The following is a 25,723-nucleotide window of genomic DNA, read 5'->3' on the forward strand; positions in this document are numbered from 1 at the left end:
GTTCCAAGTGCGACTGATCCTTCTATTTCTATTTCTTCTTTCAACTCATCTTCTTTAACTTTCCACGCCAATCCAACCCCCGAAGTTCTTCTACTTCTTCTACACTTCCACTTCTCCTCAGGTGACTTTCTCCAAGAATGCCGCCTCCCAACTCGGCCTCGGTTTGATCTCCTGAGAAAACTTCTCAATTTTCCCTAATCAACTTCACCCAACTAATTTCTGTCACAGCACGGAACTCCTTCGCGCTCACCTTCTCTGCCTCCTTCGGTTTTACAGAGGGAGTCATCTTCTTCTTCTCGCTCCTCCCATGCGGATTCTCTGATCCCCGGCGACGACGATACCATTCATGACGAGAATGTAAACTTCCTCCGATCGCGATCTTCACTCTATAGTCCCTACAATTCTCTCCTTACTCCTCTCGGTGGAAATTCTCGTCGCCGGAATCCCACTTCACACCCTCAGCCTATGGAAGACGCAGATCAGATGGACCTGGATGACTCTGACGCGAATAACAACTTGCGCCTGTCCGTGGAAATCAACCGCCGTATCCCTATCATCCGTCGACAACGTGACGATCATTTGAATAATCATACCAATATGCCCAACTACGAAACTCACCGTTCGAATCCGCGTTCGCTGTATGGATGGGCCCCGGGATCTGATGATGATGACGATGAGCTCCGACATGCTGAAGACTTCGATGATGACCAGATTCGACCTTTCCTCCATGCTATCACCGATCATACTACGCCACCCAGTGGATTTAGAAGACAGCCAGCAACCGGTCGCTCTGTACCGATCATAGCCGGAGATAGTCATGGTGAAGGAAGCGACCGACTGCGAACTCCACCACTTAATACGATGGGGGCTCTGCTACAGTCCGCGAGACGACAGCCAAGGTTATCACGAACTCGGACTCTGGAGAATTATCTTCTGGCTCGATACACAAATCCGTCGCATGAAGAACCCGATGAGACTGAGCGTACCGCTGGCTCTTCCTCCTCCTCACGCGCCTACCGATACCGTCCCTCTAACCGTGGCGAAAACAATAGTTCCAGACCGTTGTCTCATACTGATCTGCGCGCTCGTACCTCGGCGCATCGACAAATACACTCATCTGGATCTGGGGATGCACTTCTCAAGAATACAATCACCTATCTAGATCGTCTGCGCTATTCGAGCTCGTTTGAGGAAAGCATCAGTTCTGCTGCTGCGACAGGGTTTCTATTTGAGAATTTCCATTGGAAAGATAGCGATTTTATCTTGGATACCAATTCGATAGCTCCGCCAGCGACTTGTTCCTGGCTCCGACCTGGTGTCGTTTTCTCGGGCTCTCAGCGCGCCGCAAATGCGGGTGGCTCTTTACTCTCCCAACGCGCATCGAATTTGCGAGCACCTGGAGAACCGGTGATTGTTAACGGTGGCGATGAACCTCGAATCAGCGTTTACACCACTAATGGCCGACGATATCTCGCAAATAACCACCGGGATGAGAACTGGCCTGTCAAGGTCACCATCCACAACATCAACTACTCCGAAATGACACTTTCCGGTACGATGGAAGCATACAACATACCGGACAAAACATCGCCCACACATGATGCGCACATTGTTACTTTTCTAGAAGGAGAAATCATTGATTTCAACCACCATACATTAGAGACGACAAATTTCAAAGCAGATGCAGATATTGACAGTACTTATTGGAGGGAACTACAACCGTTCAAAGATGTCACTGAATCCCAGATCGCCAAGAATCTGGTGAGCAAGAAATGGATTACTGAAGAGTTGGGCAAGGGATGGATCTTGATGCGATGGAAAGGTGAGCCAAAGTCTTGATTCTCTTTTTAACCGATTTCGTGTACTAATATAGCCAACCAGAGCGATGCTTTATTACTCCCACCGACTCTCGCCAAGGTCTTACGATCTCCGGATTTTACTATATCTCCCTTCGTCGTGAAGATGGTCAAGTCGAAGGTCTCTATTATGACCCCGGCAGTTCTCCATATCAACAACTTTCTCTGAAACCGGAAACCCCGAAAATGGTCCGTCCATCATATACTTTCCGCTAGATGAGCTGTTTTCCTGGCCTTTATTGATTTTTATTGTCTTTTGTTGTTCGTCTCTGCCTTCCAATTCCAGCTCCGACAGCCACTTCATCTGCCGGCCGGAATTGAGCTTGCGTCTCATCTCGGAGTTGAGCATTGTACGCCGATGATTTTTTTTTGAACATGACGATTGGTTCTTTGCATAGCTGGGTGGCGTTGCATATTTCACATTTTGATAATTTCACTTGGTCCCTCCATTTTCGGATCTGGTTTGAGCATTGTACAATTTGGTGGGGATTTATTCATGTTTACTTCACACTATCGTCTTTTCTTTACAATTTTAGGGGAAAGCATCACATTTATTCCACTACTACTATTACTACTACTATACATTCTACTACGGAGTATTCCTATTCCCACCGCTACAATATATCCACCCGTATATCCACTATTCACTGCAATGTCCACTTCCCCATACTCCTCCCTGCGTCATTTCCATCCTCGCTTGTAATTACTCTTGCTGACCTGCCCGGATATCCCCAATCTTCACGTAATGAGAACCACCTCGGGCCTTCCAATTGACTCCATTCAATCCGGGGATGCGGGGTGTTTCTCCACGGTCTCCTCCTCCACAATCCCTCCCCCAAACCCTCCAGCAAAGATTTCATACCAAAAGCATCCCATGAATATTTTTGACCTGCCGATCACAGAAGCCACGCGATAAGCGACTGCATCGTCCGCGTGGACTTACCCGATCGTGTAATGTTACATGACCCTGTCGATCACCACATGCCTCCTCGACTGTTTACCTTTAGCCTTTTCGCATAGCATGATTGCTGTTGTACTTGATCAAAATAGGATAGACTTGATAAGAGTTCCTTAAGAAATACTTAAACTCCTCTCTGGTCTCTCTTCTCTGAGACTTTTGATACACCCATCTATTTTTGCTTGAGCTCTAGCGATGCAGCTACACCATCTTCCTTTCTTGGCAGCCTTGGCTGGTTGGTCAATCCAACCGGCTTTGGGTATGCCGCATTCCCCAAAACATGAGGAAGGACAGTGCAAGAAGACGACTGTTGCTATCTTGTAAGAAGAAATTGATCCATATAGGGTTTATGTTACTCGACTGACTAGATTTAGGGGTGGTGGTATAGCCGGTATTTCCGCTGCGGTGAGTAATGATTTTTATCTATTGTATATTGCCCCATTGAATATGATTTAGTTCTTCTATGGCAATTGCCAGGAATAGAATGACTCTGCACAATATAAGAATGTGTACTGATGAGCATGTAGCAAGCGCTGACCAACGCATCGATCCACGACTTTGCGATCATCGAGTATCGCGACACTATTGGGGGTCGAGCCTGGCACAAGCCGTTCGGTAAAGATCCTGATGGAAAACCATATACCATCGAGATGGGTGCAAATTGGGTATGTCATCAGCGTTTATTATTAATACAAATTTGAAACTGACAGAGCGATGTGTAGGTCCAAGGTCTTGGAAACCCTGGAGGCCCGCAAAATCCCATCTGGACTCTGGTATGTATACCATGTCTCCCATGGCTATCACCCTACGAAAGGCTATCCAATTCTGATATTGCTGTTGGAATAGGCCCAGAAATACAAGCTTAAAACCCACTATTCCAACTATGATAATATCTCGACCTATAATGAGAATGGCTACTCTGACTACAGCCATCTCCTGGATGATTATGACAAGGCCTATGATATTGCTAATAAAAAGGCGGGACAAATTCTGACTGAGAATCTGCAAGATCAGACGGCTCAGACTGGTCTAGCTTTAGCTGGTTGGAACCCAAAGAAGCATGACATGGAGGCACAGGCTGTCGACTGGTGGAAATGGGGTATGTTCAAGCTTGAGATTCAAGTCGACGTAGACGTTCATATTCCTTGTTCAATTCTAATCAGGTCACAACAGATTTCGAAGACAATTTCACCCCATTGGAAAGCTCCCTTGTCTACGGCTGTGCAGGCGATAACTTGACTTCCAACGTTTTCAGTGATCACGACAACTTCGTTATTGATCCTCGTGGCTTCAACACAATTATTAAAGGAATGGCATCCGATTTCCTGAAGGGTGATCATGATCCGCGTCTTCACCTCAATACTCAAATCACTGAGATCGAATATCACAAGGATGGAGTCACTATCCACAATAAAGATGGCAGCTGTATTACCGCCGCGTATGCAATCTGTACCTTCTCCCTAGGCGTCCTGCAGAGTGACGCCGTAAAGTTCACACCCGCCCTTCCAGAGTGGAAGCAAACCGCCATCCAAAAGTTCACGATGGGCACTTATACCAAGATCTTCATGCAATTTAACGAAACCTTCTGGCCGACAGATACTCAATATTTCTTATACGCCGATCCCGTCATGCGTGGCTGGTACCCAGTATTTCAATCACTCTCAATGCCAGAGTTCCTACCAGGATCCAATATCCTCTTCGTGACAGTAACCAACGAACTCGCCTGGCGAGCAGAAAGACAATCGGACGAACAAACCAAGAACGAAATCATGGCCGTTCTCCGCAAAATGTTTCCAGAAAAAGAAATTCCCGAACCAACATCTTTCCTTTATCCACGCTGGAGTCAAGAACCATGGGCTCACGGTAGTTATTCAAACTGGCCACCATCGACAACCCTCGAAATGCACCAGAATCTGCGCGCCAACACAGATCGTCTTTGGTATGCAGGCGAAGCGACTAGTCCGACGTATTTCGGATTCTTGCATGGCGCTTGGTTTGAGGGTCGAGATGCTGGAAGAAATATTGCTGCTATCATGAAGAATCATTGCGTTGATCCTAAGTCGAAGAAGTTGAAGGAATGTGGGCCTCGTCGTCACTATGAGACGCTTCATGGTACTTCTCCTCTGGCAGATTATACTGCTGTCAATGGGTGGACTGCCGATAGCTTTTATGATAGCAACACCGATTAGATGTGGTTTATATAGAAGATTGTTAGAATGTCAATATAGACTGCAAGTGTTGAATTCAAGCACGCTTCAGTTATTATTCTCGAAGACAGAGAATATCATCAAGACTGACATGAACTTTCAATCCTCAATGACTCAATGTAATTGAATCATATATCCGAGGGTCAGTTGGAGTATCCCGGGATAAAACCAATGGTAGGGCCACGGCAGAAGTATCCGCACGAGTTTCGCACAAAGAGAGTAATATCTCCATCGGTCAGAAGAATTTAAGAATATCTACTAACAAACTAATGCAATCAAGATGTATAATTTGAGAAAAAAAAAAGAAAAAGAATCAACGATAAATCAACGATATTATTCCAATATGCTAATTACTGGTATATCTTCATATAACGCTCTCTCACCAGCCAACACCCTATGGCTTCCCAAAGGAAAGACAAAGCATAGAGAGCGTTGAGGAGAAAGAAGCGACTTCACTCTCCAGGGCCGGGAACGGAAAGAAATCCACGAAAGCCGAAGCGATCGAATAACTCTCAGCAAGCCACATTGTGGAGCCCCAATGGATTTACATCGCAATGTAAACTGTAGATGGGAAAGAAAAAAGAAAAAGAGGAAAAGGGGGCGTGGTTTGGTTCAATTTATTCTGGCAGAGAATTCCGCGCTAGTCGTCACTTTCACCGCTCCTTCTTTTGGCTAATCCGGCATTACTTTTTGATTCTTGATTTTTGGGGGTTATTATTTTACGACTAAGAGGATATTTAATGGTTCGAAGAATTGGGGAGAAGTTTCATTAGATTATGGGGTGATTATGATGTTTATAATTCGTGGGTTGCTATCTAGAGATATGCCCTGATTATCATGGTTAGTAGTTTCCCAACAGTTTTGTCATGTAACTAACTTGAAGTCAGTATAAGAGACTCCATGGGATTTGGGGATAAAAGTTACACTATATTGCAGGAGTGTTCTTATACCAACAGCCATTTCATAACCATTAGGTAATAGTGATCTATTCATCACCTGTCGGATATGAGTAACACTGGGAATTGCATAATTGTCGAGTCTGCATTTTCTTCGGAGATTTTCTTTCGATTTTGCCTGGTCCCGACATATATTGTACGTTCCCAGTGGCTCACTACAACTGACTCGTTACTCGACGTAAATAATAGTAGTAAGAAATTGGGACTCTCTATTTGTTTCATTTGAAGCTCTCTTCTTTAGAGTTCCAGTGCCCAGATCATTTACAATACATATTATGCCGAACTCTATCCAGTCTTTTACCTTCAAAAAACCGTTTGTATTGATTCATCAAAGCATGATTACTAGAGTGGGCGGTGTGGGGTGATCTGACGATGAGGTTCGCTACTTGTTGCTAGAGCATAAATTAGATAAATTCCGCATCCCTCGATTACATTCAGGAAAACCCTATGCATTTCATGCTGCTCAAATACTCTTGGTAGCACGCATAAGCTCGCATGATGTCCTTTCAAGTTCACAATAATCGACGATCTTATCAGCGCGTCCGCATTGCCTGCGACTCATGTTTTCGAAGAAAGGTAAGCCTGAAACTTTCAATGTCCATGGAGCAATCCAGACAATAGCCTAATTACTGCCAGATAAAATGCTACCGTGACAGTCTTCCGTGCGAATGGTGTTCCCAACAAGGTCTACAGTGTACTTTTGATCGATCCCATCGCAACAATCGGGTTCCTTCGGCAAATGAGCATTTGTTTGTATATCCAAGCTTTGTACCGTATTCAAGACAGCACCAAAATTTCTGACAATTTACCTGTCAATAAGAGCTGTATTCCATTTGGAAACCCCAATTTCGTCCGCAGACAAACAGACGAGTCAAGTAAAATAAACCCTTCAGCCCTATGAACTGAACCAAGCCTGACATGTCCATAGAATCGCAGCGTTCCAACTCAAGTGCCATCGGGTCAAGACGAGACACCCGTGGCTATAAATAGCCTGCTAGGCCATGTGCCATTTCATCTTCGCGCCTCAACAGGACTCCCGTTCTTCTCTCCTGAAAGTCAAAAGTGGATGGAATCGTGCACCGGACAGAAGATAGATTTTGATCGCTTGAATCCTGCCAGCCTTCAAAAGCCCCGCCAAGCTGACCATAGCCTGGCATCTACACGAGAATACTTCCAACATGAAATACACCCAGACCTCCCGGAAAAGACTACTGTGCTTGCTTTATTCCAGCGTTACATTTCGTTCTCTGCGCATCGTCGATTTCCGTTCATCCACCCGGATCTCTCTCATCATACCTTTGATGCGGCTTATGATGAGAAGATTTCAGATGTCTCGCCTGACTCTCAATGCGCCAGGGCTTGTGTATTTTCTTTTATTGTTTTCGCTGCTTTCGTAATGGGAGATAATTCTTTAATTGGTGGTTTGGACCTGCACAAATATATCCATGAAGCACAATATCTTCTTTGTGGAATCTTGGATGGTCAAGCCACCCTGGATGGGATCCAGGCACTGCTCATGGTGGTGAGTCAACAATGATTCCTCTGTCACCCCGCTAGATGAGTGTACATGAGAAATACCGGTTTATTGTGACTGGGAGTTTTCTGTTGGCTCAAGTTCCAAGGGGCTCAATCACCGCTACCTACGAGTATCGTGTACTATTTTTGACTTCTTTGGGTCTACTATTCCACTGCATACTGATATCATTCTTCACTATAGTGTAATTGTCGATTAGGGCAAATCACCACCATGAACTCGATACAACCTTTATTCACTACCGCGATACGCTTCATCTTTACCCTTGGAGGTCACCTAGATCCGGGTAGTATCCGAAAGCCACCTGGTCTGCTTGAAGTACACTGCCGATCACTCTTCTGGATAGCCTACGTGATGGATAATGAGCTTTGTTTAAGGACCTGTAGGCCACCGGCTATTTGCGCCGACTACTGTGACTTGACCTTGCCAAGTGAAAGTGAACTCTCCATTGAATTTGGTCTTCCTAAATTACAAACCCCATCCGTCCAGAATCTTTCGTTATTTTTCCCCACTGATCTCAGGCTCACCCTTATTCAATCAAGAATCACGAGGGCCCTTCATTCTCCTCAGGCCGCGTTCAAGTCTGATGCAGAGCTTCTCAAGACTATTAGGGAGCTAGATGGTGCAGTCGATGATTGGCACGCAAGCTTGCAACTGCCGAATGACCTTCCGAATTTTCTCGCCTATGGAATAATGTCCCACGAAGAAGCCTTTCGAGACTCACTGATCCTTAAGGTACAACATAAATATCTTATTATCGCCATCCATCAGATGAGTACAGGATGTGCAGCATGGATTGCCGATCCAAGCGGACAGGCTTTGGGCATCAAATTGAGCCTGGAGGTTGCAGCAAACGCAAGTCGTGCTTTACTCTCGCAGGTGTTTTATAATCAGGATGTATTGGAACAACGTCCATTCTGGTAAGCTAATTATTCCAACGGGAACTTTTGGAGCATAGAAAAAAAAAACAATTAACTTAGGATTCATCAAAACGATAGGTTCCAGATTTTTTATGTTCTTACAGGTGTGATGAATCTCTTCTGTCAAATTTTGAAAGAACCGAAAGGTTTAGAAACGGAGAGCGACATCAGTCTCCTTGACAAAATTTCCGAACAATTTACGCGGGCGACAGTTTCGGATGCGATCTTTGGCTTGTCCGATGACTTGAAGTTGATGAAGGAATTTGTGACTACATTGATTTATCTCACTCGGTGTGCTACACAGAGAGCAAATTGAAAAGATAGTTATAATAATATGTAGCATGGTCTTTGGATTATTCTAAACACCGGGATTTGGCGAGACTAAATACATATCATAGCGACACAGGTCATTTCAAAATCACATTTTTCATTATCGAATGATCTTTACTTATGCGAGTCTTCTTTGGCCACCAGCGGGTGCTTCCACTTAATAGGGGCAGAAAATGGTTCGTCTGCGAGGATATAGTTCAAGACCAACGCCTCCTTTAGCAGTCCACTTGCAGAAAACTTTAACATCAACATGACAAGCCATTCACAAGAAATGATATACCGAGCCATAATATAATACTGCATGTTCCTCCATGCGTGCATGCGTGACAAAAATCGTGACTGCTTGTAGTCCGACTTGAGTGGCTCGGATCTAATAGCTTGGTATTCAGAAAAGACTTTGTTCAAGGCGGCCTCGTCGGGCGAGATCCCTTGTTTTGAGTTCAACATCTCATGCAAGCCATTGCACAGCGCAACGACATCCTGTATCCCGTTATTCAGCCCACGACCTGCATTTGGAGTGAACTTGTGGCACGCGTCTCCGGCAAGGACAACTCGGCCCCAACTCCAACGCTTTAAGATACCCTCCTCCAAATCCGCCATTCCTTCGTTTAAACGTGCCTCATAAACATCCTTCACCTTCAGTGTCTCTGTCACCGGGAATTCAGCAAATTGCATAGCAAATGTTCGCATATCACTTTCGGTCCAACGAGCCCGCGTCGCCTTCTCAGGCTTTGTCGTCGCTGTCGATGCTTCTGAAGGCGCGATCCGTTTATATAGAAAGATCCACCCTCGCTCTTTACCAGCCAAGAACATAACCGACATGTCTTTGGACTGAGTATCAGTTGCATAGCCCTGCTCAACCTCCGCTGGTATTGGAAAGCTGCTCCACAAGCATCGATACTCCGTCGAGAACGGTTCCGCAGCCTCTTTCCAATCTGGCGGCGTATCTTGTGAGAGCGCTAGATTACGCATCAATGTACGCGTTTTGCTATGTACTCCATCCGCGCCAAGGACAATTGAACCTTGGAAAGTACTCCCGTCGGTGCACGTTACTTCAACGCTGTCTTTTTCTTTTGATACGTCCATGGACATTATCTTCTTGTTCAGATGATAGTGCGCTTTGGCATCGGAGGGCAGCTCATTGTATAGCACACTAATAAGCTGGGCACGGTGAAAAATGAATGGTGCCATTCCAAAGCTAGGAAGAAAAGTCAGATATAAATTCATCTAGTTACAATCACCTGGCCGATACAATGATGTCCGAACAGAGACATTTGAAACTCCCGGGAACATTATTATGCATTTTTTGAGGCGTCTGTTTCTGAACTTACTTTGCTTTTAAGGTGTGGAAAACGGCAGTATTGTCCCAGAAAACCGACCCGTCGCGTGTGAAAGAAGTACTGCGGTTCATTTCAACTCCAATTTCGGAAAGTCGCTCCCATAAACCGAGTTGGTGCAACACTCTGATGCTAGGAGCTGTCAAGATCAAACTTGCTCCTTGATCCAAGACGACTGAGTCTCGCGCTTCGAGAACCACGAAGTCGATTCCGGCGTGATGGAGAGCATGGGCTGCTATTAGACCAACTGGGCCACCACCAACAACGATGACTTTGAAATTTGAGGCTGCCATTGACTGAGATCGAGAAATATGGGAACCAGATAGTCACTTGGAGGTGTAAAGGTATTTTAGACAAGGAAGGCGTCGTCTTATTTATATACTTCCCTCCGGACTTCTTTTCTGTCTTTTTGACGGAAGCTGAGAAGCCATGACTTTCCAAGTCATATCACGGCTGCTGCCGGCAGAGAATACAATTCGTTCCATTCAAAGGCTAGTCGAAACCCCTTACCTGCTATCTGCAGGTATCGGTGATCATGAATGCATTCTGGAGTACTCGGCATGCAAGGAAACCCGTGCCGTACTCGGCTTCGCCCCAGCCCCCTTTTCTAGTTAGTTCATTCGGAGTAATCTGACCGCTTATTCATCACGATCGGCAATTATAGATCGGTGCTAGCCAATTAAACACTATGGGCTAGTACGAATAAGGAAACCTACCCGCTTTGTCATAATTCCAAAGCAACGCGTTCTTTTATCAGATTTTATTTTATGTCGAAGGCTATCGGGTGATTAAATCTCGTCTTGATAGAGGAAATCGGATTGCTTCCGAGGTCTCAAGTTCAAAGCGGGGTTTTTAAGCAATCCAAATAAACTAGGCAAAGAGAGGCCAAAGCCGGAGCAGTAAGTTTTGATTATTGACACAGGCATTGAAATCTTGTCGAGATTTCCATTTGAGGAGAGTATGCTGTAGTAAGCTCGCGGCTGTTTCGATGGAACGACTGTACTTAGATTTGCTATTGAATTTTGTATTTAAGCCCTACGAAATTGGACTGCGAAGTTGAATTGTTTCTGAGATATCACCGGTATAACGGGAGGTAGATAAGCAAAACAAATACAGAAAAAACGACCTGATAGGCTCAAAGGCTGTCAAGTCCAAATGATTTATGCAAGCTTGGGTGCGTGGTTCAAACTAGAGCAAAATATTGGTTGGAAAGAATCAAGAAATATCAATTCATCAAAAAGTAGAGGGTATTCCGCATGTATCGAAACAAAAATGCGCATCCAATTCATTCAAGCGCCTTGGCCATATATGTCCAATATCCAAGAAAAAAAATGTCCAGAACAAAATCAAATAATATACAAAGGGTAATAATGGGAGAATCCTTAATAGATCCCTGTGCGGACTTTGATTTAAGGTGTGGTTTTGTCCGAGAATTCAAGTGTAGCATAGTAACCGGGAAGTACCAGAACACCACTATCAAGGTTTGAGAATAGCGTCGATGGCTAGAATTTTCTGGGCCACATGGCAACTTCAAAGAGCGAGGCCACTTCCATCACCACTCCAGCGATAGAGTGCGAGAACTTCTCGTCTGCGCTGTTGCTGCTCACCAAAGTCCTCAGGTACACGGCCACGGACTTGGGCGAGAGCCGAACGCATCACCTTTCGGAACGTCCTCTGAGGTAGGAGATATTAGCTATTGAAAAGCATATGGACTGCTATCAAGAATTACTTACCTGATACTCAGTATTAAGGGTCACAACACAAGCTTCATGGGCTCGCACAATAGTTTCACAAGCCCTGACCACGCTTGGACTGGCATCTCCTTGCAATTTGTCCGCGGTCAGAAGTAGCAGGAAACTACCTTGCAATAAATAGATACCGAAGAAGAAAGGCATGAAACTCAAATCTGGATCATAATCGAGGATTTCAGAGGCTGCTTCTGCCGCGCTGACGGCATGGCCCATGGCGGATATGAATGACTCAGACGAAATCCAAAGGTCATTATCATCAAGCAGATTGATCGGATCCCATTTGCCAGCTAGAAGGATATGCAAGACGTGCATTATATGTGTGCCATAAGCAACGACCATCTTGGTGTGGACGATAGACTGGCTAGCATGCGATCCGACCGTGCTACTTGATCTTCCAGATGGACTAACATGGTTAAGGTGAGATCCTTCCATCGCCGTATCGTTGTCGGCGGTCCCGAGGGCAACTGAGCTAGTATATCTAGCTTCGAACTCTTTCAAACTTTGTGCATAGACATCTAGTTGTCGGGTGATTTCCATCGCTTGGACCTCCCATTCGCCACTGTTGCGGAAATGCAGGCCAAATCGCGGGTGATTCCGAGCATGTTGTAGATCTACAATCTCCCCGAGAATGGACATGAGTGGTAAGAAATAGCCGAACGTGCTATGACTTGTGCACTCGAATGCCGGGCCAGCACGTCGATAGTTGGCGGACGAAAAGTCACCGGCCTGCCAAATGTCATCATTCATTGGCTGGAGCAAGCCCTCGCATTCTTTATCCAATAATGTGAGAGGACGGTTGTAGCAAAGTGCTAAATGCCTGTCCATAACATAGAGTAACCACCAAATGCGCCGGCGCTCTTCTCGCTCCTCTTCAGTCAGATTCACCGCTGAGTTGGCAGATCCACCGCCTAGAGGATTGAGGATTGACGATGATGATGGCTTTTTGATACCATTGATATCAATTTCCGATTCGCGCTCAAGTTCACCATCCTGTTTGGACGTGGCATTTGGCGGCAATTCCCGGCCAAGTTTGAGTTCTCGTGCCAGGGACCATGCTGCAGTCCACCAGCGCATACTGGCCGCTTTGTATTCGCTCGCTGACACAACCGTAGCTAAGTGAACATATGTAGCGACATCATCAACGGCACCCGTCGCACTACTTTGCGCACCAAGTTGATCCATGGATACACCAAAGCCTCCTAGCGCGACTCCGTTGATCACCATGTTCGCTGCATAGTTTGGAGATGCTTCTCCAGTGGCAGGCCCATGGATGAGAGGTCGGAGCAATCCAACAGTCAATTCTAACAATTTTTGACAAACCCGCCCTCGTGCGGATGGAGGGGATGTCAAGAATGCAGCCTCGCTCGTTTGTGCTCCTACCCAAAGCATACTTGCGAGTAGTCCAGGACTGCACGTCCTTGGCTTTGTTGGGTGAAGGAAGGACTGCTTGCGAAAAACGAATCCAACAACATACGGAGATAGTGGAGACAAGTGTGAGGAGAAAGAACTGGCAAAATAGACATCCAGAAGATCACATGCAAGCGACTGGGGTATAATCGAGGCGATATGGGGAAGGACAGGCTGAAGAACGGGGTATCTTAATGAACTAGAAAACGGAGCCATGCTGAAAGACGGGAAATTCGCAGGCGAGGGCGAAGGGAGAGGAAGCCAGCTAGGTGATTGGGCCGGCGGAGAAAACCCTAGGAAAGGTGGAGGAGCAGTATCTCCGGGTCCTCCAAGTCGAAATTGCTGCATCGAGGTATTATTGGCATCTTGAGAATTCATCAAATTATATGATCCATCATTGTAGCCTTGTCCGAATCCCTGTGGATTGAGTAACGTCGATGATGACCGAGAATTGCCATTTTGGTGCATCATTTGTATCGAGCGAAGATCGGAGACCATAGGTGGCCGATTTGAGTCGGACCCATTTGCATAATTCAAAGACAGGCCATCCATATTCGAAGCTGCCGGTTGCTGTGGATTCGCGTTCTGTTGCATTCTCAACATTTCAGGGCCGCTAGAATTGCGTATATGGGCTGTCGCTGTATCAGGCATCACTCGCGCAGCGTCGAAGGACACTTCATACGAGTTATTTGTCTCCTGCGGTGGGTCATTTGGCGAATTGTCTTGTCTAGAGATAATGTCTTTGGTCTTTTTATCGCCGTTTGAATGAATCCCAGCTGCCGCAAGATCCTTCTTCGATGCCTTCCCGCGCTTCTTGCGTTCTCGGGCGTACTCACAGCTGAGTCCGAACTCTGAAACTTGTTAGCGCATCCAGAATTGTGTGAGCAGTCGTGGAAAAAGACTACCGAGGCAATGCGCACAGGGTTGCTGCCCGTCGCATTTGGTGCGTAATTGATTACACTGATCACAAGCTCTGCTGATCCTTCGACGGACTGGAGTAGCAGATGACAGCTTCCGAATAGTCGATCGAGCTTCTGTTAGGGTATCACGAGGTTGTGAAGATCCTCTGCCGCCTGGGTGAGGATCATGTTGCTCGCCAAAGGATTGCAAGGTCTCTGGTTCGGCCGAAGGGGTTGAGACCGTGCCCGCTTGTCGCGCTAGCTGTAGCTGCTCGAAGGCATACTGCGACCCCTCTGCTAGAGTGTCGAGACCTGGAGTTTGGGACTGGGCCATTCGATTGGTTTGCGACCGAGACGAGAAAGGGGAGTAAGGAGTGGCGACAGATTGGAGGGGGGGCCGTCGACATGCTTCTCCGTTCGGATTAGGATTCGAGTAGCATAGAGTCGATTATATTAAGACTCATATACACACTCTAGCCACTATCAAGAGTATCAAATGGGAGCGTTAGGACATGGAGGAGTGGGACGTTCAATGGTCAGTTATGTACCCCGGACAACGATAAAGGCGAGCTGAAGGTGATCTTTGAGTCTCAGGCCTGACCGCCGAGACTTGAGATTCAGATTGGGATGGACAATATAACCTGCAGTAAAATATTATACAGTGGGTTCAAAGTATATTAAAGACGCTGGAATCGAAGATGGCGCAAACCCGGGAGTCTTTTCTGCAAGGCTGCGAGGGGAAAATGTGAAAATCTGGAGAAAAGCGGGGGAAATTCATTGCAGGCACGTGGATGATTGGGGCAGCCCTATAAAACACTCCAACCACGTCAAGTTAATATCGTTTATTCGGTATAGTTGCATTGTATTGAACTACTGCACTTCAGTCTGATTGAATCACCATTAGTGAAAAAAAAAAATATACATACTGCGGAGTCCATTCCTTTGCCCATTTGATTCCAGTCTCACCTCGCTACTCCTAATAATCCCGGGGTATTTTGCCGAACTCGGCAGAGTGACATCTCTAGTCGGCACTAAATGTTAGTCGAATATACTATTTCTCTCGGCTACTATTAACTGCTACAATCTACTCCGATATTTCTCAGAAGATCTGAATTGAATCCTCTATATTGTTAGGACAATAGTGGTTTCTAGCGCAATCTTGAAGTTCAAGATTCTAACCATGACATGGCTAGTATATTGACAGTGGTTGGTATAGTTACTTCTACTGCTTAATAGCTGTATGAGATTTCCTGCCCAAATTGCTTGAACTCCACATCATTTAGTTAAACTCTTTTCCTTTGCGCTACCTAGCGCTAAGCACATGGTATGAATGCTGTATATCAAACATCTCTTGATTGTTGATGCTTTTTCCTTTACATGTATCAGAAGGAGATTGATAAAGTTGAATATAGTATCGCGCGGCCCGGTCAGACTAGCAGATGTTCCTGCTTCTTGATCACCATATGATCAACAGGGAACACCGAATTATTATTCAAAGGGTCTTTTCTAGAATAGTCCCCGCTCCATTTGTCTAGCTATTTTGCCTAAATCCGGCTATACTGATGCAGCTTGCGGGAGGGGGGTTGTGGGGCTCAGGGTCCAGGTCAGAGATGATGATCCCTATCGTGTAGGTACTGTAGTACCTAACTCTCGTTTCAAAATGATACTAAATAATACATATAGAGTCTAGACTTTGGATAGTGGACTTCGACAATGGCCACGTCTTCTCTTATTTATATTTCAAGGTCAATGGTACTATCCATAGTACCATTGATGAAGTATACTAGAAGTCATCTTGGTCAACGCAGTATGCACTATCCGCACAAGTTTGAAACCACTATCGTTTTAAGTCTTCGTAAAAACAAGGCCTTTAGCCAACCAACAGCCAATCTTGACATCCACTATACTTCCTTTTTCATTACGATGGAATGCCAATGTCCAATCTCCTGGCGCAGGAGCATCAAGACCACGCTGGCAGGTCAGGGCCCATACATCGTCCCCGAGATATTTCATCGGACTTGCTGGTCCGCGGCCTAAGTACCCATCAAATGAACCATACAGTATCCCTGCATCTCCATCGCAATGGAATGTCGATTCAGTCTCGGAACAGTAGTAGTCTCCTTGAAAAGATGTTTCTTCAAAGATACTTTCCCGACGGACGATCCGTCGTCCATCGAGCTTACGGTTGTCCGAAAAACGATGAACTCTCAAGGTGTCACCGTCCACGCTAGCAGACATGGAATTAGACTTGGCTTCGTTAGAGCTTGTCAGTCGAACCACTTCTGTATCAGGGTGGTAGGCGTAGCTGATGCAGATTTCCCCTGGCTGCGCTCCCTTGCTGACGCTGATTGCCATTTCTGAATCACGATCAAGGAATGTACCAATCCAATCGGGGCTGGCATCAATTTTCTTGGGAGCCGGTTTACTTTTATCTAGCAGTCCTCGGATCACGTCGTCGACAGCCACAGATGCATCAGCTTCGTGGTTGAAAAGAACCACAACCGAAAGTCTCTCGCTGGGTACATGACGTCGATGAAGTCGATATCCACGCAGAGCACCACCATGGCCAACAGTATCTAGTCCCTCGATATTGACATGGCCGAGTCCGTAGTGATATTTAGCTGCATTGCCGTCGCTGAACGTTTGGGGTTGGATCGCAGTGTGATACCAACTCTGTGAGTCTGGGTAGATTCGATCCAAATATGTTTCATATGCAACCATATCCGAAAGCGAAGCTACCAAACCTGCATCCCCGGCCCATTCTATCTTATTGATCGCTGTACGATATCCAGTCTTCTCGCTTCCTTCATATCCCATACACGGTCCTGGATGCTGTGCGGTATCAGGGCAGAGCAACGCAGTTTCCATTCCAGCAGGGATCAAGATTCTCTCTTCAAGCAGCTTTCCCAGTGGCTCTCCAGTGACCTGCTCGATAACACGGGCCAAGATATAGAAATTGACATTGCAATACGAGAATTCCGTACCAGGCTGGAAATGGAAAGATCTTGTCCGCTCGATAGCCGCAGAACCATCCCGTTCAATCAAGAACTGGTCCTCGGGATTGGCGCCCCAGAGTACAGTCATTGCCCAATAGTCCCTAATTCCCGATTGCATATCACATAGATTTTGAATCGTCAGGTTCGTGTCCTGAGTCAATTCGGGACGAAGCAGTTGATGTAATTTTTCCGTGAACTGAGTTCGAATGTCAATCCCTTTATCAGCCATATGTTGGGGTGGATTGCGCTCGAGATCTAGCATCAGGCCACATAGAAATTGCTTTGTTATCGAGCAGATAGGCATCTGGGTTCTAGGCGTCAAAGGAATGCGTTTGTCGAGGTCGGCATATCCCCAGATACGTTGGCCGAGGAGATTGCCATCTTTGATCACGGCGATAGCACCACCTGGTCCTCCGTAGCGCCGAGCAGTCGTTTCAAGCACTTGCTCAATTGACTGGATGGCCATCGTTGCTCTTAAAATTGAAGTTACAATCAATGAGAAATAATTATAATCGGTGAGATGAGTTTGTAAAGGCGAATTTACAAAGAGACAAAGGAGTCAGCGTAGCTATGATCACTCAGAGCAAGCAATACCACAGTACTGCGGTGATAATGATAAAAAAGAGAAATGGCAATTCAAGTCAGACTTCGAGACGAGGCGGGGAAGAAATGCAACGCGGTAAGCGGGTGGAACCGCCTTTTCTTAGAAACGACGATCCTCTCCAGACTAAAGACTGATTGATGGACTTGCTTTGAAATGACTTGAAATGACTCATAATGACTCAAGACAGAACAGGTGCATTGTATTAGAAACTCATATTGATTGAAGACTGGCGAGCGTTTACGGAGACTGTAAATCCCCCCAAGGTATCCCCGGATACACGGCCCCTTGTATCAAAATATGTACCATAGGGCTTGGAAATAAGTATACATTTCCAAGTTGGAAGTAAAAGTAAAAGCAGATCTTCTGTTCTTAGACGCCAGAGTATCATTATTTTCCAAAATATATATTAAGGCCTTAGTCTTTCTAAAAAGCAAACTGCATATCTCAAATTTCAAACTAAACTGTCAAACTTCTACATGAGTATTTCACAAATACTTCTCGTTAGATCACCGTTCCTCCGAGTCCTACATACTATTTACCATACATAGTAGGTAAACGTTATATCACGTAACCCACGTAGTTCCAAGCGCGACTGGCCTAGCCATGCACTTCATACCTATGAATAACCTTCTGTGGCAGTCCTCAAATCAAAGTCGTTATCTTTCACGAGATCCATGACCTCCTCTAACAGATTCAATGCCTCCTCCAACATCTCAATCTCCTCGATTTGTGTACCTCGTGTATCTTCTTGGTCACACATCATTTGCTTTTGTTGCCTCATCATCTCCATTTGGGTTTCCTTCAGAGGATACCTTCCTGATTTCTTTGTAATGGTGCAGGTTTGCCATGAGAAGGTTTTGTATCCGGTCATTCAGGGCTTGGTTGGCGCAGGGTCATCATCGTAATTGAGCAGAATCATCAGAGTTTGAAAGGCCATGAGCTTTTTCAAACTTTTCTCATCGTATTCTTTGTGTCTTTCCCATCCAATCTTCCGTAGTCGAAATATTGTTCCAATGCGGACTAGTTTAATGGGTGACATTCGATTCCAGATCGTCCTCTACAATGGATCACAGTCAAAGCCAGAGGAATACTTCATCGTGCAATCCTATGCAGTATGCTTAAAAACACAAGATTTTATCACTGGAATGACAATAAAAAAGGTGGGATGATTGCAAACCAGCGTGGTAAAGGGATGAACCGAGTCCTCGTAGCACTTGCAAATTGTGTAGAAACCAGAAAGTCTACCTGCAAAGACCAACGAGCATTTCTTAATCCTTAATCGTTGATTGATTGTATAGTTTAATAGGTATTATTGCATGTTTATTGACTTTTCGTTCGCTCTCTCCGATGCTCTCATAATATGCGTAATGTACAGTATATGCAACGAGTCTGCACCCTGGCAGCTCGCAAAAATAAAGATATAGATACAACCCAGGGAACGCCGGGGAAAAAAAACCAAATGGAAATTACAATGACACCAGTCAAATGCGGTTTGAAATGAAAATCCCCAGAGCAAAGCAATCAAGAGAAGAAATACTCACTCTGGCGGATTCGAGAGACATCCCAGGAACCCTTAGTAGGAACATCACGGAATGACATAGGCAGCCATAACCAGATTTCCGAGTATTTACCGCGGGATTTCTTGGCAGGTGCCTTTCCGTCTTCTGTCTCGGCCATCGAGCTAGATTCCGAGTCCATCAGCTCAATGTCTTCGAATAGACTTTGGATAGCGGGATCGCTATTGTCGATGGCCTTGGCACCGGGTCGTCGTTCAGCTACGGCTAGATCCTCGGGGACATGACCGACTTTAGTCTCGCCCAGCGAACCACTGATGACAAGGTCATCTTCGGTTCCGCCCATCTTCTCGAAAATACTAGCCGAAGTAACCATCTCACGGCCTTCGGCCTGCTGTGCCGGGTCGGCGGACCGTAAGAGATTCTGTCGTCGATGCTCATCGAGCAACTCAACGATCTTCGAGTTTTTGGACAAGCCTTGACGGCGGTCACGAATGACCTTTCCAATCTTGCTGTTAACCTTCACCTTGGCAAGGAATATATTCTTGCTGAAACGAACACGGAACTCAGCGGCAAGTCGCCCGATAATGTCGTCCGAATGCATTTTCACGAAGGCATCACGGAGGATTCGATTCATGCTGTCGACATCACAAGCGTGGGTCCAGAAAGAGTCGTGTACAGCGGAGAAAGTAAGACCATTCTCGTGGCATGCGTTGGCGGACAGCATCATGTGTGTAGCATCGAGAGAATGGATGAAATTGGGAGGGAAAGCCTGAAGTTGCTTGCGCTTCGAAACCACATCATTTGAACTTGGATCCACGATGCTGAGATCTTGCAAGGTAGTTGCAACACGTCTGGCCTTGCGAGTTCGGTAAGGCTGGACTACTGGGAGACCCAAGGGAGTTGTCCAAATGACAGTTGAGCGGAATGATTTGGTGGGATCCAGGTTCTTAGTATCAGCCTTTCCGGAACCTTTGGGAAGCAAGGCCTGGTTTGCCAAAGCTTCAATTTCATCAGGTGTAAGAGACTGGGTAATTCTACTAGCACAATCGCCCAACCAGTACTGAATATCGTGAGCGCCGTTGAACATGGTACCAAGAGCTTCAAAAATCTTTCGTGCAATGTACAGGGAAGCGGACTTCTTGGTATCAGTTGACATCTCAGGATAGTGATCCACGAGCTGCTTGCGAACTTGTCTCATCGCACCCATGAATGTAACACCGTAAACATTGGTCATAACAGTCTGCTTGACGATCTTACGCGAAATCTTGCCGTCCAGGATCTTCGCGATCTCAATTCCATTGGCAGCGTCTTCTGCGACGGCAGTCTTCACAAATTCGGAAACACCAGTATAAACATCGGATGGGCGATCAGATGGTTCGAGGTTGACTTGTTTCGCACCGATCAAATCACCACCAAGAGCAGCATAATGCTGAAGACCGTTGCAAGAGCCATCTTGGTGAATTGGTAGACGACATGGATATTCAGTTGGATCGGAATAGCGTAGCGCGTTTCGAAGTTCAATGCAAGCGGCTAAGCATTGCCAAGGGTCGTCAGCCTTGAGCCACCAACGTTTACCATGAAGGCCCTTGTCAGCCGAGTCGGTGATAAGGTCGATGTTGTCCATTGCGAACTGTTCACGTTCCGACATGCTCGCTTTATCAAAGCCAGCCAGGTTGGCGATCTGAATTTTCAACCAGCGAAGGCCACTGACACCCAATGGCTTGGCCTCACTGAACATGAGAAGACCTCGTGAGTTATCAGCGCCCATTTGGTTAAGGTAAGGAGGCAATGGATATGCTCGGCCACGGAAATCCATGTTATGGGGCAAGTAGAAGGTCTCATCGCGGAACGAACGAGCTACCTCGAGTTGAAAGTTTTGGAAGCATCGCACGGAGTGGAAACCAGATCGTAAATTCTCAATCTCGCGCATGCGTAGCTGCCATTCCTTTTCGGCAGCGGGGCCGGCACCAGGATCAGGCTTCGGGGGAACAGGCAGTTCGGGTTCGAGAGGAGCAAGTGTGGCAACGGCCTTACCGGAGTTCCACGCTTCAAGCATGACGTTGAATACCTCACGGTTGATCACCCAGCCTGTACCTCCGAGAACGTCAAGGCCCTTTCGGATATCCTTGAGGCCAGCCTCCTTCAAAGCTGCCTGTATATACTTGGGCTGTAGGTTCTCTCCAGGAGTGGAACGGATGAGGTTGCTCTTGTAGACCATATAGGCGCCTTCCTTCGCACCTGTCCATGGCTTGGGCTTGCATACCATGGGAAGATGACGACCGAGAAGATCAGCCGGGGGGTTCCCTTACGGCCATTTTCACCAGGGAGGGATGCAAATGAATGAGACCAGAGCGTTTCCCGTACGAAATTTGATAGGAGTGGTTGAATGCCGGTTGCATCGTGGTGGTGGTTGCATTGGTTTTGGGATCGGTTGTTCGAACAGGCACTTTGCCAACTTCTAGGAGCAGACTCATCAGAACAGCACCAATCCGGACCTGAACTCTAGGAGTCCAGGATAGTGTGTCGTTCTCTGTCTGCATTCTTTCGCTAACAGCTTTCCACCGCAATCGACCATCTTTCCCCTTGCGGTCCGCGAGCATCTCTTTCACCAGCTTCATGCGGTGAGGGCTTCCATTTGCTTGCTCTTTCAATACTGCTTGAGCAATCAACTCCTGTTGGGCCTCCTTGCCGACTGTCGAAGCAATTGAAGATAACTTAATACCCTTTTCCATACCTCCACGGGTGAATGTAGACATGACAGAAATGATGGTCAAAGCAGCTAAACGGTCGCTGCTCATCGATTGCAAGAAAACGCAGTATTCAATGCGTCGTTTCTGTTCCTCGGTACGAATTGGCTTTCCTTCCTCCTCTGCCGCCAATTTCAATTCCTCTTCAATTTTTGAGACGAGATCGCCATGCCATTGGCTGATGACAGAATTGATGCTTTTCTTTCCAGCAGTCACATCAATTCCGGCTTGAGTTCTTGCTTCGAATTCCGCACGCCAGCGGTTCAACGATGATTTAATTGTATCGGCCTCGAGCTGTTTCTGGCGCATTTTATTCTGTAACTCGATCTTCTCCTCTTCAGTTCCTCTGAAGTTTATAGGGACGGAGAAACGGGAACCATCTGTGAACAAGGACATGGATTCTTTCAGAGAAGACAATCCATGACCTTTTTGTTCTGCGGCAAGTACCTCCGCAATATTATCTTTAGGTTCGGTGGCGGATTCTTCGGCTATCGGAATATCGAGGGCAGGCTCGTACAAATCGGAAAAACAGATCTATGATTATTCTTGCGTTAGTATGGAAACAGCTGACAAGACTTTAAGCGCCGGTAAAACATACTCTAGAGAGTTCACCGAGGTCCAAATCGGTGAGAATTTCCACAGCCAACATATCCTCGTGCAGGTCCGCCTGCTTGGCAAAGTTCCAATACCGACGAACAGAACGGTCTCGTTTCGGCCCGTCCAACATCCGCAGTGCCATGCGAATCATGATGGCGAACGTAGTCGCATCCGGCTTCACACCTGCAGCGGGCATGTCACTTTCAAACCATTTCTGCAAAGGCATGATCAACTCATGTTGACGGTTCGCAATCATATAGGAGACCATTTCCTTCATATAACGGTTATGAAGAGAAAGATGCTGGGGAGAACCCGCGGGGTGATACGACTTCAATCGACCGATCAAAGAGGAAGCTCGATCAAACCGGCCGACTTTTAATGACATATCGAAATTCGCCAGCATTTCATCCTCATCACCACCCATACCCCGAATTTTACGGAAGACCTTCGCTTCGGTTTGCGGTACTTGATCAATGATTACCAAAGAAGAAGTATCGACACCAGAGATGCGGTTCATCGAGGCATCGCTTATAGGCATGTAGGAGTTGTGTTCGAATGTAGACGAGTCGGTAGCGGTGGCAAGATTGCGCTGGGACTGAAAAGAGGGTCTCCGACGTCGCTCGGGTATCGAGGATGGTTGTGATATGGTGACAGGGGTCGGTCGAGCGATGTTTGAAGAAGAACGCAGTGTTGATGATGCGCCCAACGTTCGGAGGGCATTGGCCCTCCTAAGATGGAAGAGCGCATTCTTCTGACGGGAGACTCGTGATAACATGGTGGTTTATGTCTTAATTATAGTGATTCTTGATGGTCTGGTCGATAAAGAGGTCAAACGTGAAGAATTATTAAGAAAGAGATAGGATATAAGATTGAGATGAAATGCATAAATCGCAATGCAGTAGAAGCTGGGGAATGACAAAATGAAGGGCTGTGGAAAAGGCGAACGGGGTAAGTCCAGACTCCTCCAACCGACCTGCAGCCCTTGACCCGAGCAAATAAATGGAAAAAAGAAGAGTCGAGAAAGAAAGAAAGTAAGGTGGATTGACGATGAAAAGGGATGGCGCTGAAAAAAACTGACTTGCGGCGAGCGACGCGGAATCTCACGTGACTGGAGCGGAGATTGGAAGACCCGAGCTGTGATTGGCGGATTGTTTCAAGCGGGCATTTGCCACGGGAAGATTGCCGATTCTATAGAACATTCCAATATCTCAAGTTGACAAAGTACACAGTAACCCATGAGGATTAAGCAGGTATTATGAAACAGGTTTCGTGCTTGTCTACTTTGAGTTGTGTTTGATTTCGTGTTTTCCATGGAGAATTGACTCTATGCCAGTGTTCAACGCGACACTAACATTCACTAAAGCACCTTGGGCTTACGCAGGACATAGCAGCTCTAATAGCAGCAGTAGCCATTGCCATATGCTTACTACTGGTGCTGATATAATACTGGTGTGTGTTTGAGTGAGTTGCTACTGCTCCCACTCACAAAAGCAGTATGTATGAATTCGCAATATAAAATATGCTGATTGATTATCCGTAACTGAATCATGGCTGAATCACCTTTCATCCTCATCATCCGAAGGACCTTCCCTTTGCTTTTGCCGATTTTGCTTCATGGCCCAGCCAGTCATCTCTGGCCGTGCAGGATCAATACGCGGGGCACTCATTCCATCTAAATAGTTCTCACTATCTATAGCCGACTCGAGTTGTGGCAAGTCTTCCGTGTTCTGATTCATCATGTAGTTTTCATAGGTGTACCAAGATTCCTCAGTCTGCAGGGCCAGACGTTAGTAAATCGATCCCCATTCACCTTGTATCATTGATATCATGAGAAGTCTTACCTCAGCATCAACCCAGTCAAATTTCTTCCATTTCTCGTCTTGCATCTTCTTCAAAAGATCCAGATTTCCAACAAGCATTGCCCCACCGTCATCTGCACCCTTGATTTTCACATCGATTGCTCGTGCTTCGCTTTCAGCCGGACGGTCTTCTTCATCCTTTTTACCTTTCACGCCCCGTGCCTTTGGCATTTCATCCAATGCATCCAGATGGTGGAGTTGGGGGTGTAGTTGAACAACCGCTGAAACGGGAGAGAGATACAAGTTTTCTAGGTGTTTTCATCAGTAATCTTATCCGTGACGACGAGAATGCTTTTCTCTTTTGTCTGAAGCACTACTTACTTCCTTTGAACGCAGCCAACATATGAACCGGGTCACCTTCCTCCTGGGGCTTGATACGACCACCAAGTGCCTGTGTCCGTACCAATGACGCCGAGTCCACCATCTTCCTATTATCCAGAACCTCAACATCCCCATTCCCTTCTGACTTGACTCTGCTACCTGTGCTAGCCAATCCACCAGTGCTGAAACCTCCAGCCATTCCAAAAGCGCCCCCATCACGAGCTACACGGCTCTTTTTCATCGCATCGCCATATTTCAATCCTTTGCTCACGTCGTATGTAGCCCGGGTAAAGATTGGTACGTCTACTTCCACCATGCCAGTATTTGGTTTCATGCGCAGGGCAGTCGGTTTTTGACCCATTCTTTCATTGTACGGGTGCTTTCCGGGTCGGTCGATATATTGGAAGACATAGCGAGAAACGTCGGAGTCGGTTAGAAAGATATCGTATGAAGCAACCACCGGATCCTCCTCGTTAGAGCCCATAATTTCGAGAGTGCCGCGACACAGGTGCTGGACTGCCTATGAATTCCGCCGGTATTCAGAAAAAGCACGAGAGGCCTTCCAAATGTCGAATGAAGAAGTGAAGCTGGTTTCGCCCCTCTTTTTTTTTCCGCTGGTTATCAGCGATGACCGGCAGAATTCTCACAGTCCGCACGGCGTGTTCACCGCCTGGGCATAACGTCCCTACTAACTACTCATTGTACGATGTATTGTACATCTATTCTACTATCGTTTCCCTGAAATGAAGAATCGCGTTACCTGGTAGATTTTGGCAGCTGTAGTGCTTCAACGCCATCCTCAGCCCAATTAGACTGGATTTGAACAGACGAGATCTGGAGCCACAAGTTATAAGGCGCTCACTACGATGGTTTACTTGGGATCATTCAATGGAAATCAATCTATATGTTCAATCATATTCATAGAGA

General features: G+C 46.3%; 9 protein-coding genes across 9 annotated transcripts; 3 read left to right on the forward strand and 6 right to left on the reverse strand.

Annotated features, from left to right (window-relative positions):
• Positions 1 to 137: 137 nt before the first annotated feature.
• Positions 138 to 2,072, forward strand: N7469_000986 (GID4/VID24 family protein; the record flags this gene model as incomplete). Its single annotated transcript, XM_056639906.1, has 3 exons — positions 138 to 161; positions 229 to 1,822; positions 1,882 to 2,072. 3 exons carry the CDS (start codon positions 138 to 140, stop codon positions 2,070 to 2,072), a joined length of 1,809 nt encoding a protein of 602 aa, XP_056505663.1.
• Positions 2,073 to 3,009: 937 nt separating this feature from the next.
• Positions 3,010 to 5,003, forward strand: N7469_000987 (uncharacterized protein; the record flags this gene model as incomplete). The annotated part of the gene is made up of 6 exons (XM_056639907.1): positions 3,010 to 3,134; positions 3,189 to 3,219; positions 3,342 to 3,479; positions 3,537 to 3,587; positions 3,661 to 3,913; positions 3,988 to 5,003. The coding sequence occupies 6 exons, from the start codon at positions 3,010 to 3,012 to the stop codon at positions 5,001 to 5,003; spliced, it is 1,614 nt and encodes a 537-aa protein (XP_056505664.1).
• Positions 5,004 to 7,724: 2,721 nt separating this feature from the next.
• N7469_000988 (fungal specific transcription factor domain-containing protein) lies at positions 7,725 to 8,747 on the forward strand (the record flags this gene model as incomplete). The annotated part of the gene is made up of 2 exons (XM_056639908.1): positions 7,725 to 8,431; positions 8,492 to 8,747. The coding sequence occupies 2 exons, from the start codon at positions 7,725 to 7,727 to the stop codon at positions 8,745 to 8,747; spliced, it is 963 nt and encodes a 320-aa protein (XP_056505665.1).
• A 128-nt stretch (positions 8,748 to 8,875) lies between these two features.
• N7469_000989 (FAD-dependent oxidoreductase) lies at positions 8,876 to 10,391 on the reverse strand (the record flags this gene model as incomplete). The annotated part of the gene is made up of 2 exons (XM_056639909.1): positions 8,876 to 9,959; positions 10,093 to 10,391. The coding sequence occupies 2 exons, from the start codon at positions 10,389 to 10,391 to the stop codon at positions 8,876 to 8,878; spliced, it is 1,383 nt and encodes a 460-aa protein (XP_056505666.1).
• Positions 10,392 to 11,628: 1,237 nt separating this feature from the next.
• On the reverse strand, positions 11,629 to 14,564 carry xlnR (putative C6 transcription factor; the record flags this gene model as incomplete). The annotated part of the gene is made up of 3 exons (XM_056639910.1): positions 11,629 to 11,772; positions 11,832 to 14,107; positions 14,162 to 14,564. Coding segments are annotated over 3 exons (2,823 nt in total), but the record flags the coding sequence as incomplete, so codon positions are not given.
• Positions 14,565 to 16,000: 1,436 nt separating this feature from the next.
• Positions 16,001 to 17,617, reverse strand: N7469_000991 (Peptidase S12 aminopeptidase DmpB domain C; the record flags this gene model as incomplete). The annotated part of the gene is made up of 1 exon (XM_056639911.1): positions 16,001 to 17,617. The coding sequence occupies one exon, from the start codon at positions 17,615 to 17,617 to the stop codon at positions 16,001 to 16,003; it is 1,617 nt and encodes a 538-aa protein (XP_056505668.1).
• A 639-nt stretch (positions 17,618 to 18,256) lies between these two features.
• Positions 18,257 to 18,545, reverse strand: N7469_000992 (uncharacterized protein; the record flags this gene model as incomplete). The annotated part of the gene is made up of 2 exons (XM_056639912.1): positions 18,257 to 18,279; positions 18,383 to 18,545. The coding sequence occupies 2 exons, from the start codon at positions 18,543 to 18,545 to the stop codon at positions 18,257 to 18,259; spliced, it is 186 nt and encodes a 61-aa protein (XP_056505669.1).
• A 731-nt stretch (positions 18,546 to 19,276) lies between these two features.
• Positions 19,277 to 23,391, reverse strand: N7469_000993 (DNA-directed RNA polymerase; the record flags this gene model as incomplete). Its single annotated transcript, XM_056639913.1, has 3 exons — positions 19,277 to 21,526; positions 21,582 to 22,553; positions 22,618 to 23,391. The coding sequence occupies 3 exons, from the start codon at positions 23,389 to 23,391 to the stop codon at positions 19,277 to 19,279; spliced, it is 3,996 nt and encodes a 1,331-aa protein (XP_056505670.1).
• Positions 23,392 to 24,178: 787 nt separating this feature from the next.
• Positions 24,179 to 25,280, reverse strand: N7469_000994 (uncharacterized protein; the record flags this gene model as incomplete). The annotated part of the gene is made up of 3 exons (XM_056639914.1): positions 24,179 to 24,388; positions 24,458 to 24,723; positions 24,797 to 25,280. Coding segments are annotated over 3 exons (960 nt in total), but the record flags the coding sequence as incomplete, so codon positions are not given.
• Positions 25,281 to 25,723: the final 443 nt, after the last annotated feature.

This window comes from Penicillium citrinum (genome assembly GCF_028827155.1).
Source record: "Penicillium citrinum strain IBT 23319 chromosome Unknown utg000001l:1.0-4955037.0:1.0-4956770.0, whole genome shotgun sequence".
NCBI lineage: Eukaryota > Fungi > Ascomycota > Eurotiomycetes > Eurotiales > Aspergillaceae > Penicillium > Penicillium citrinum.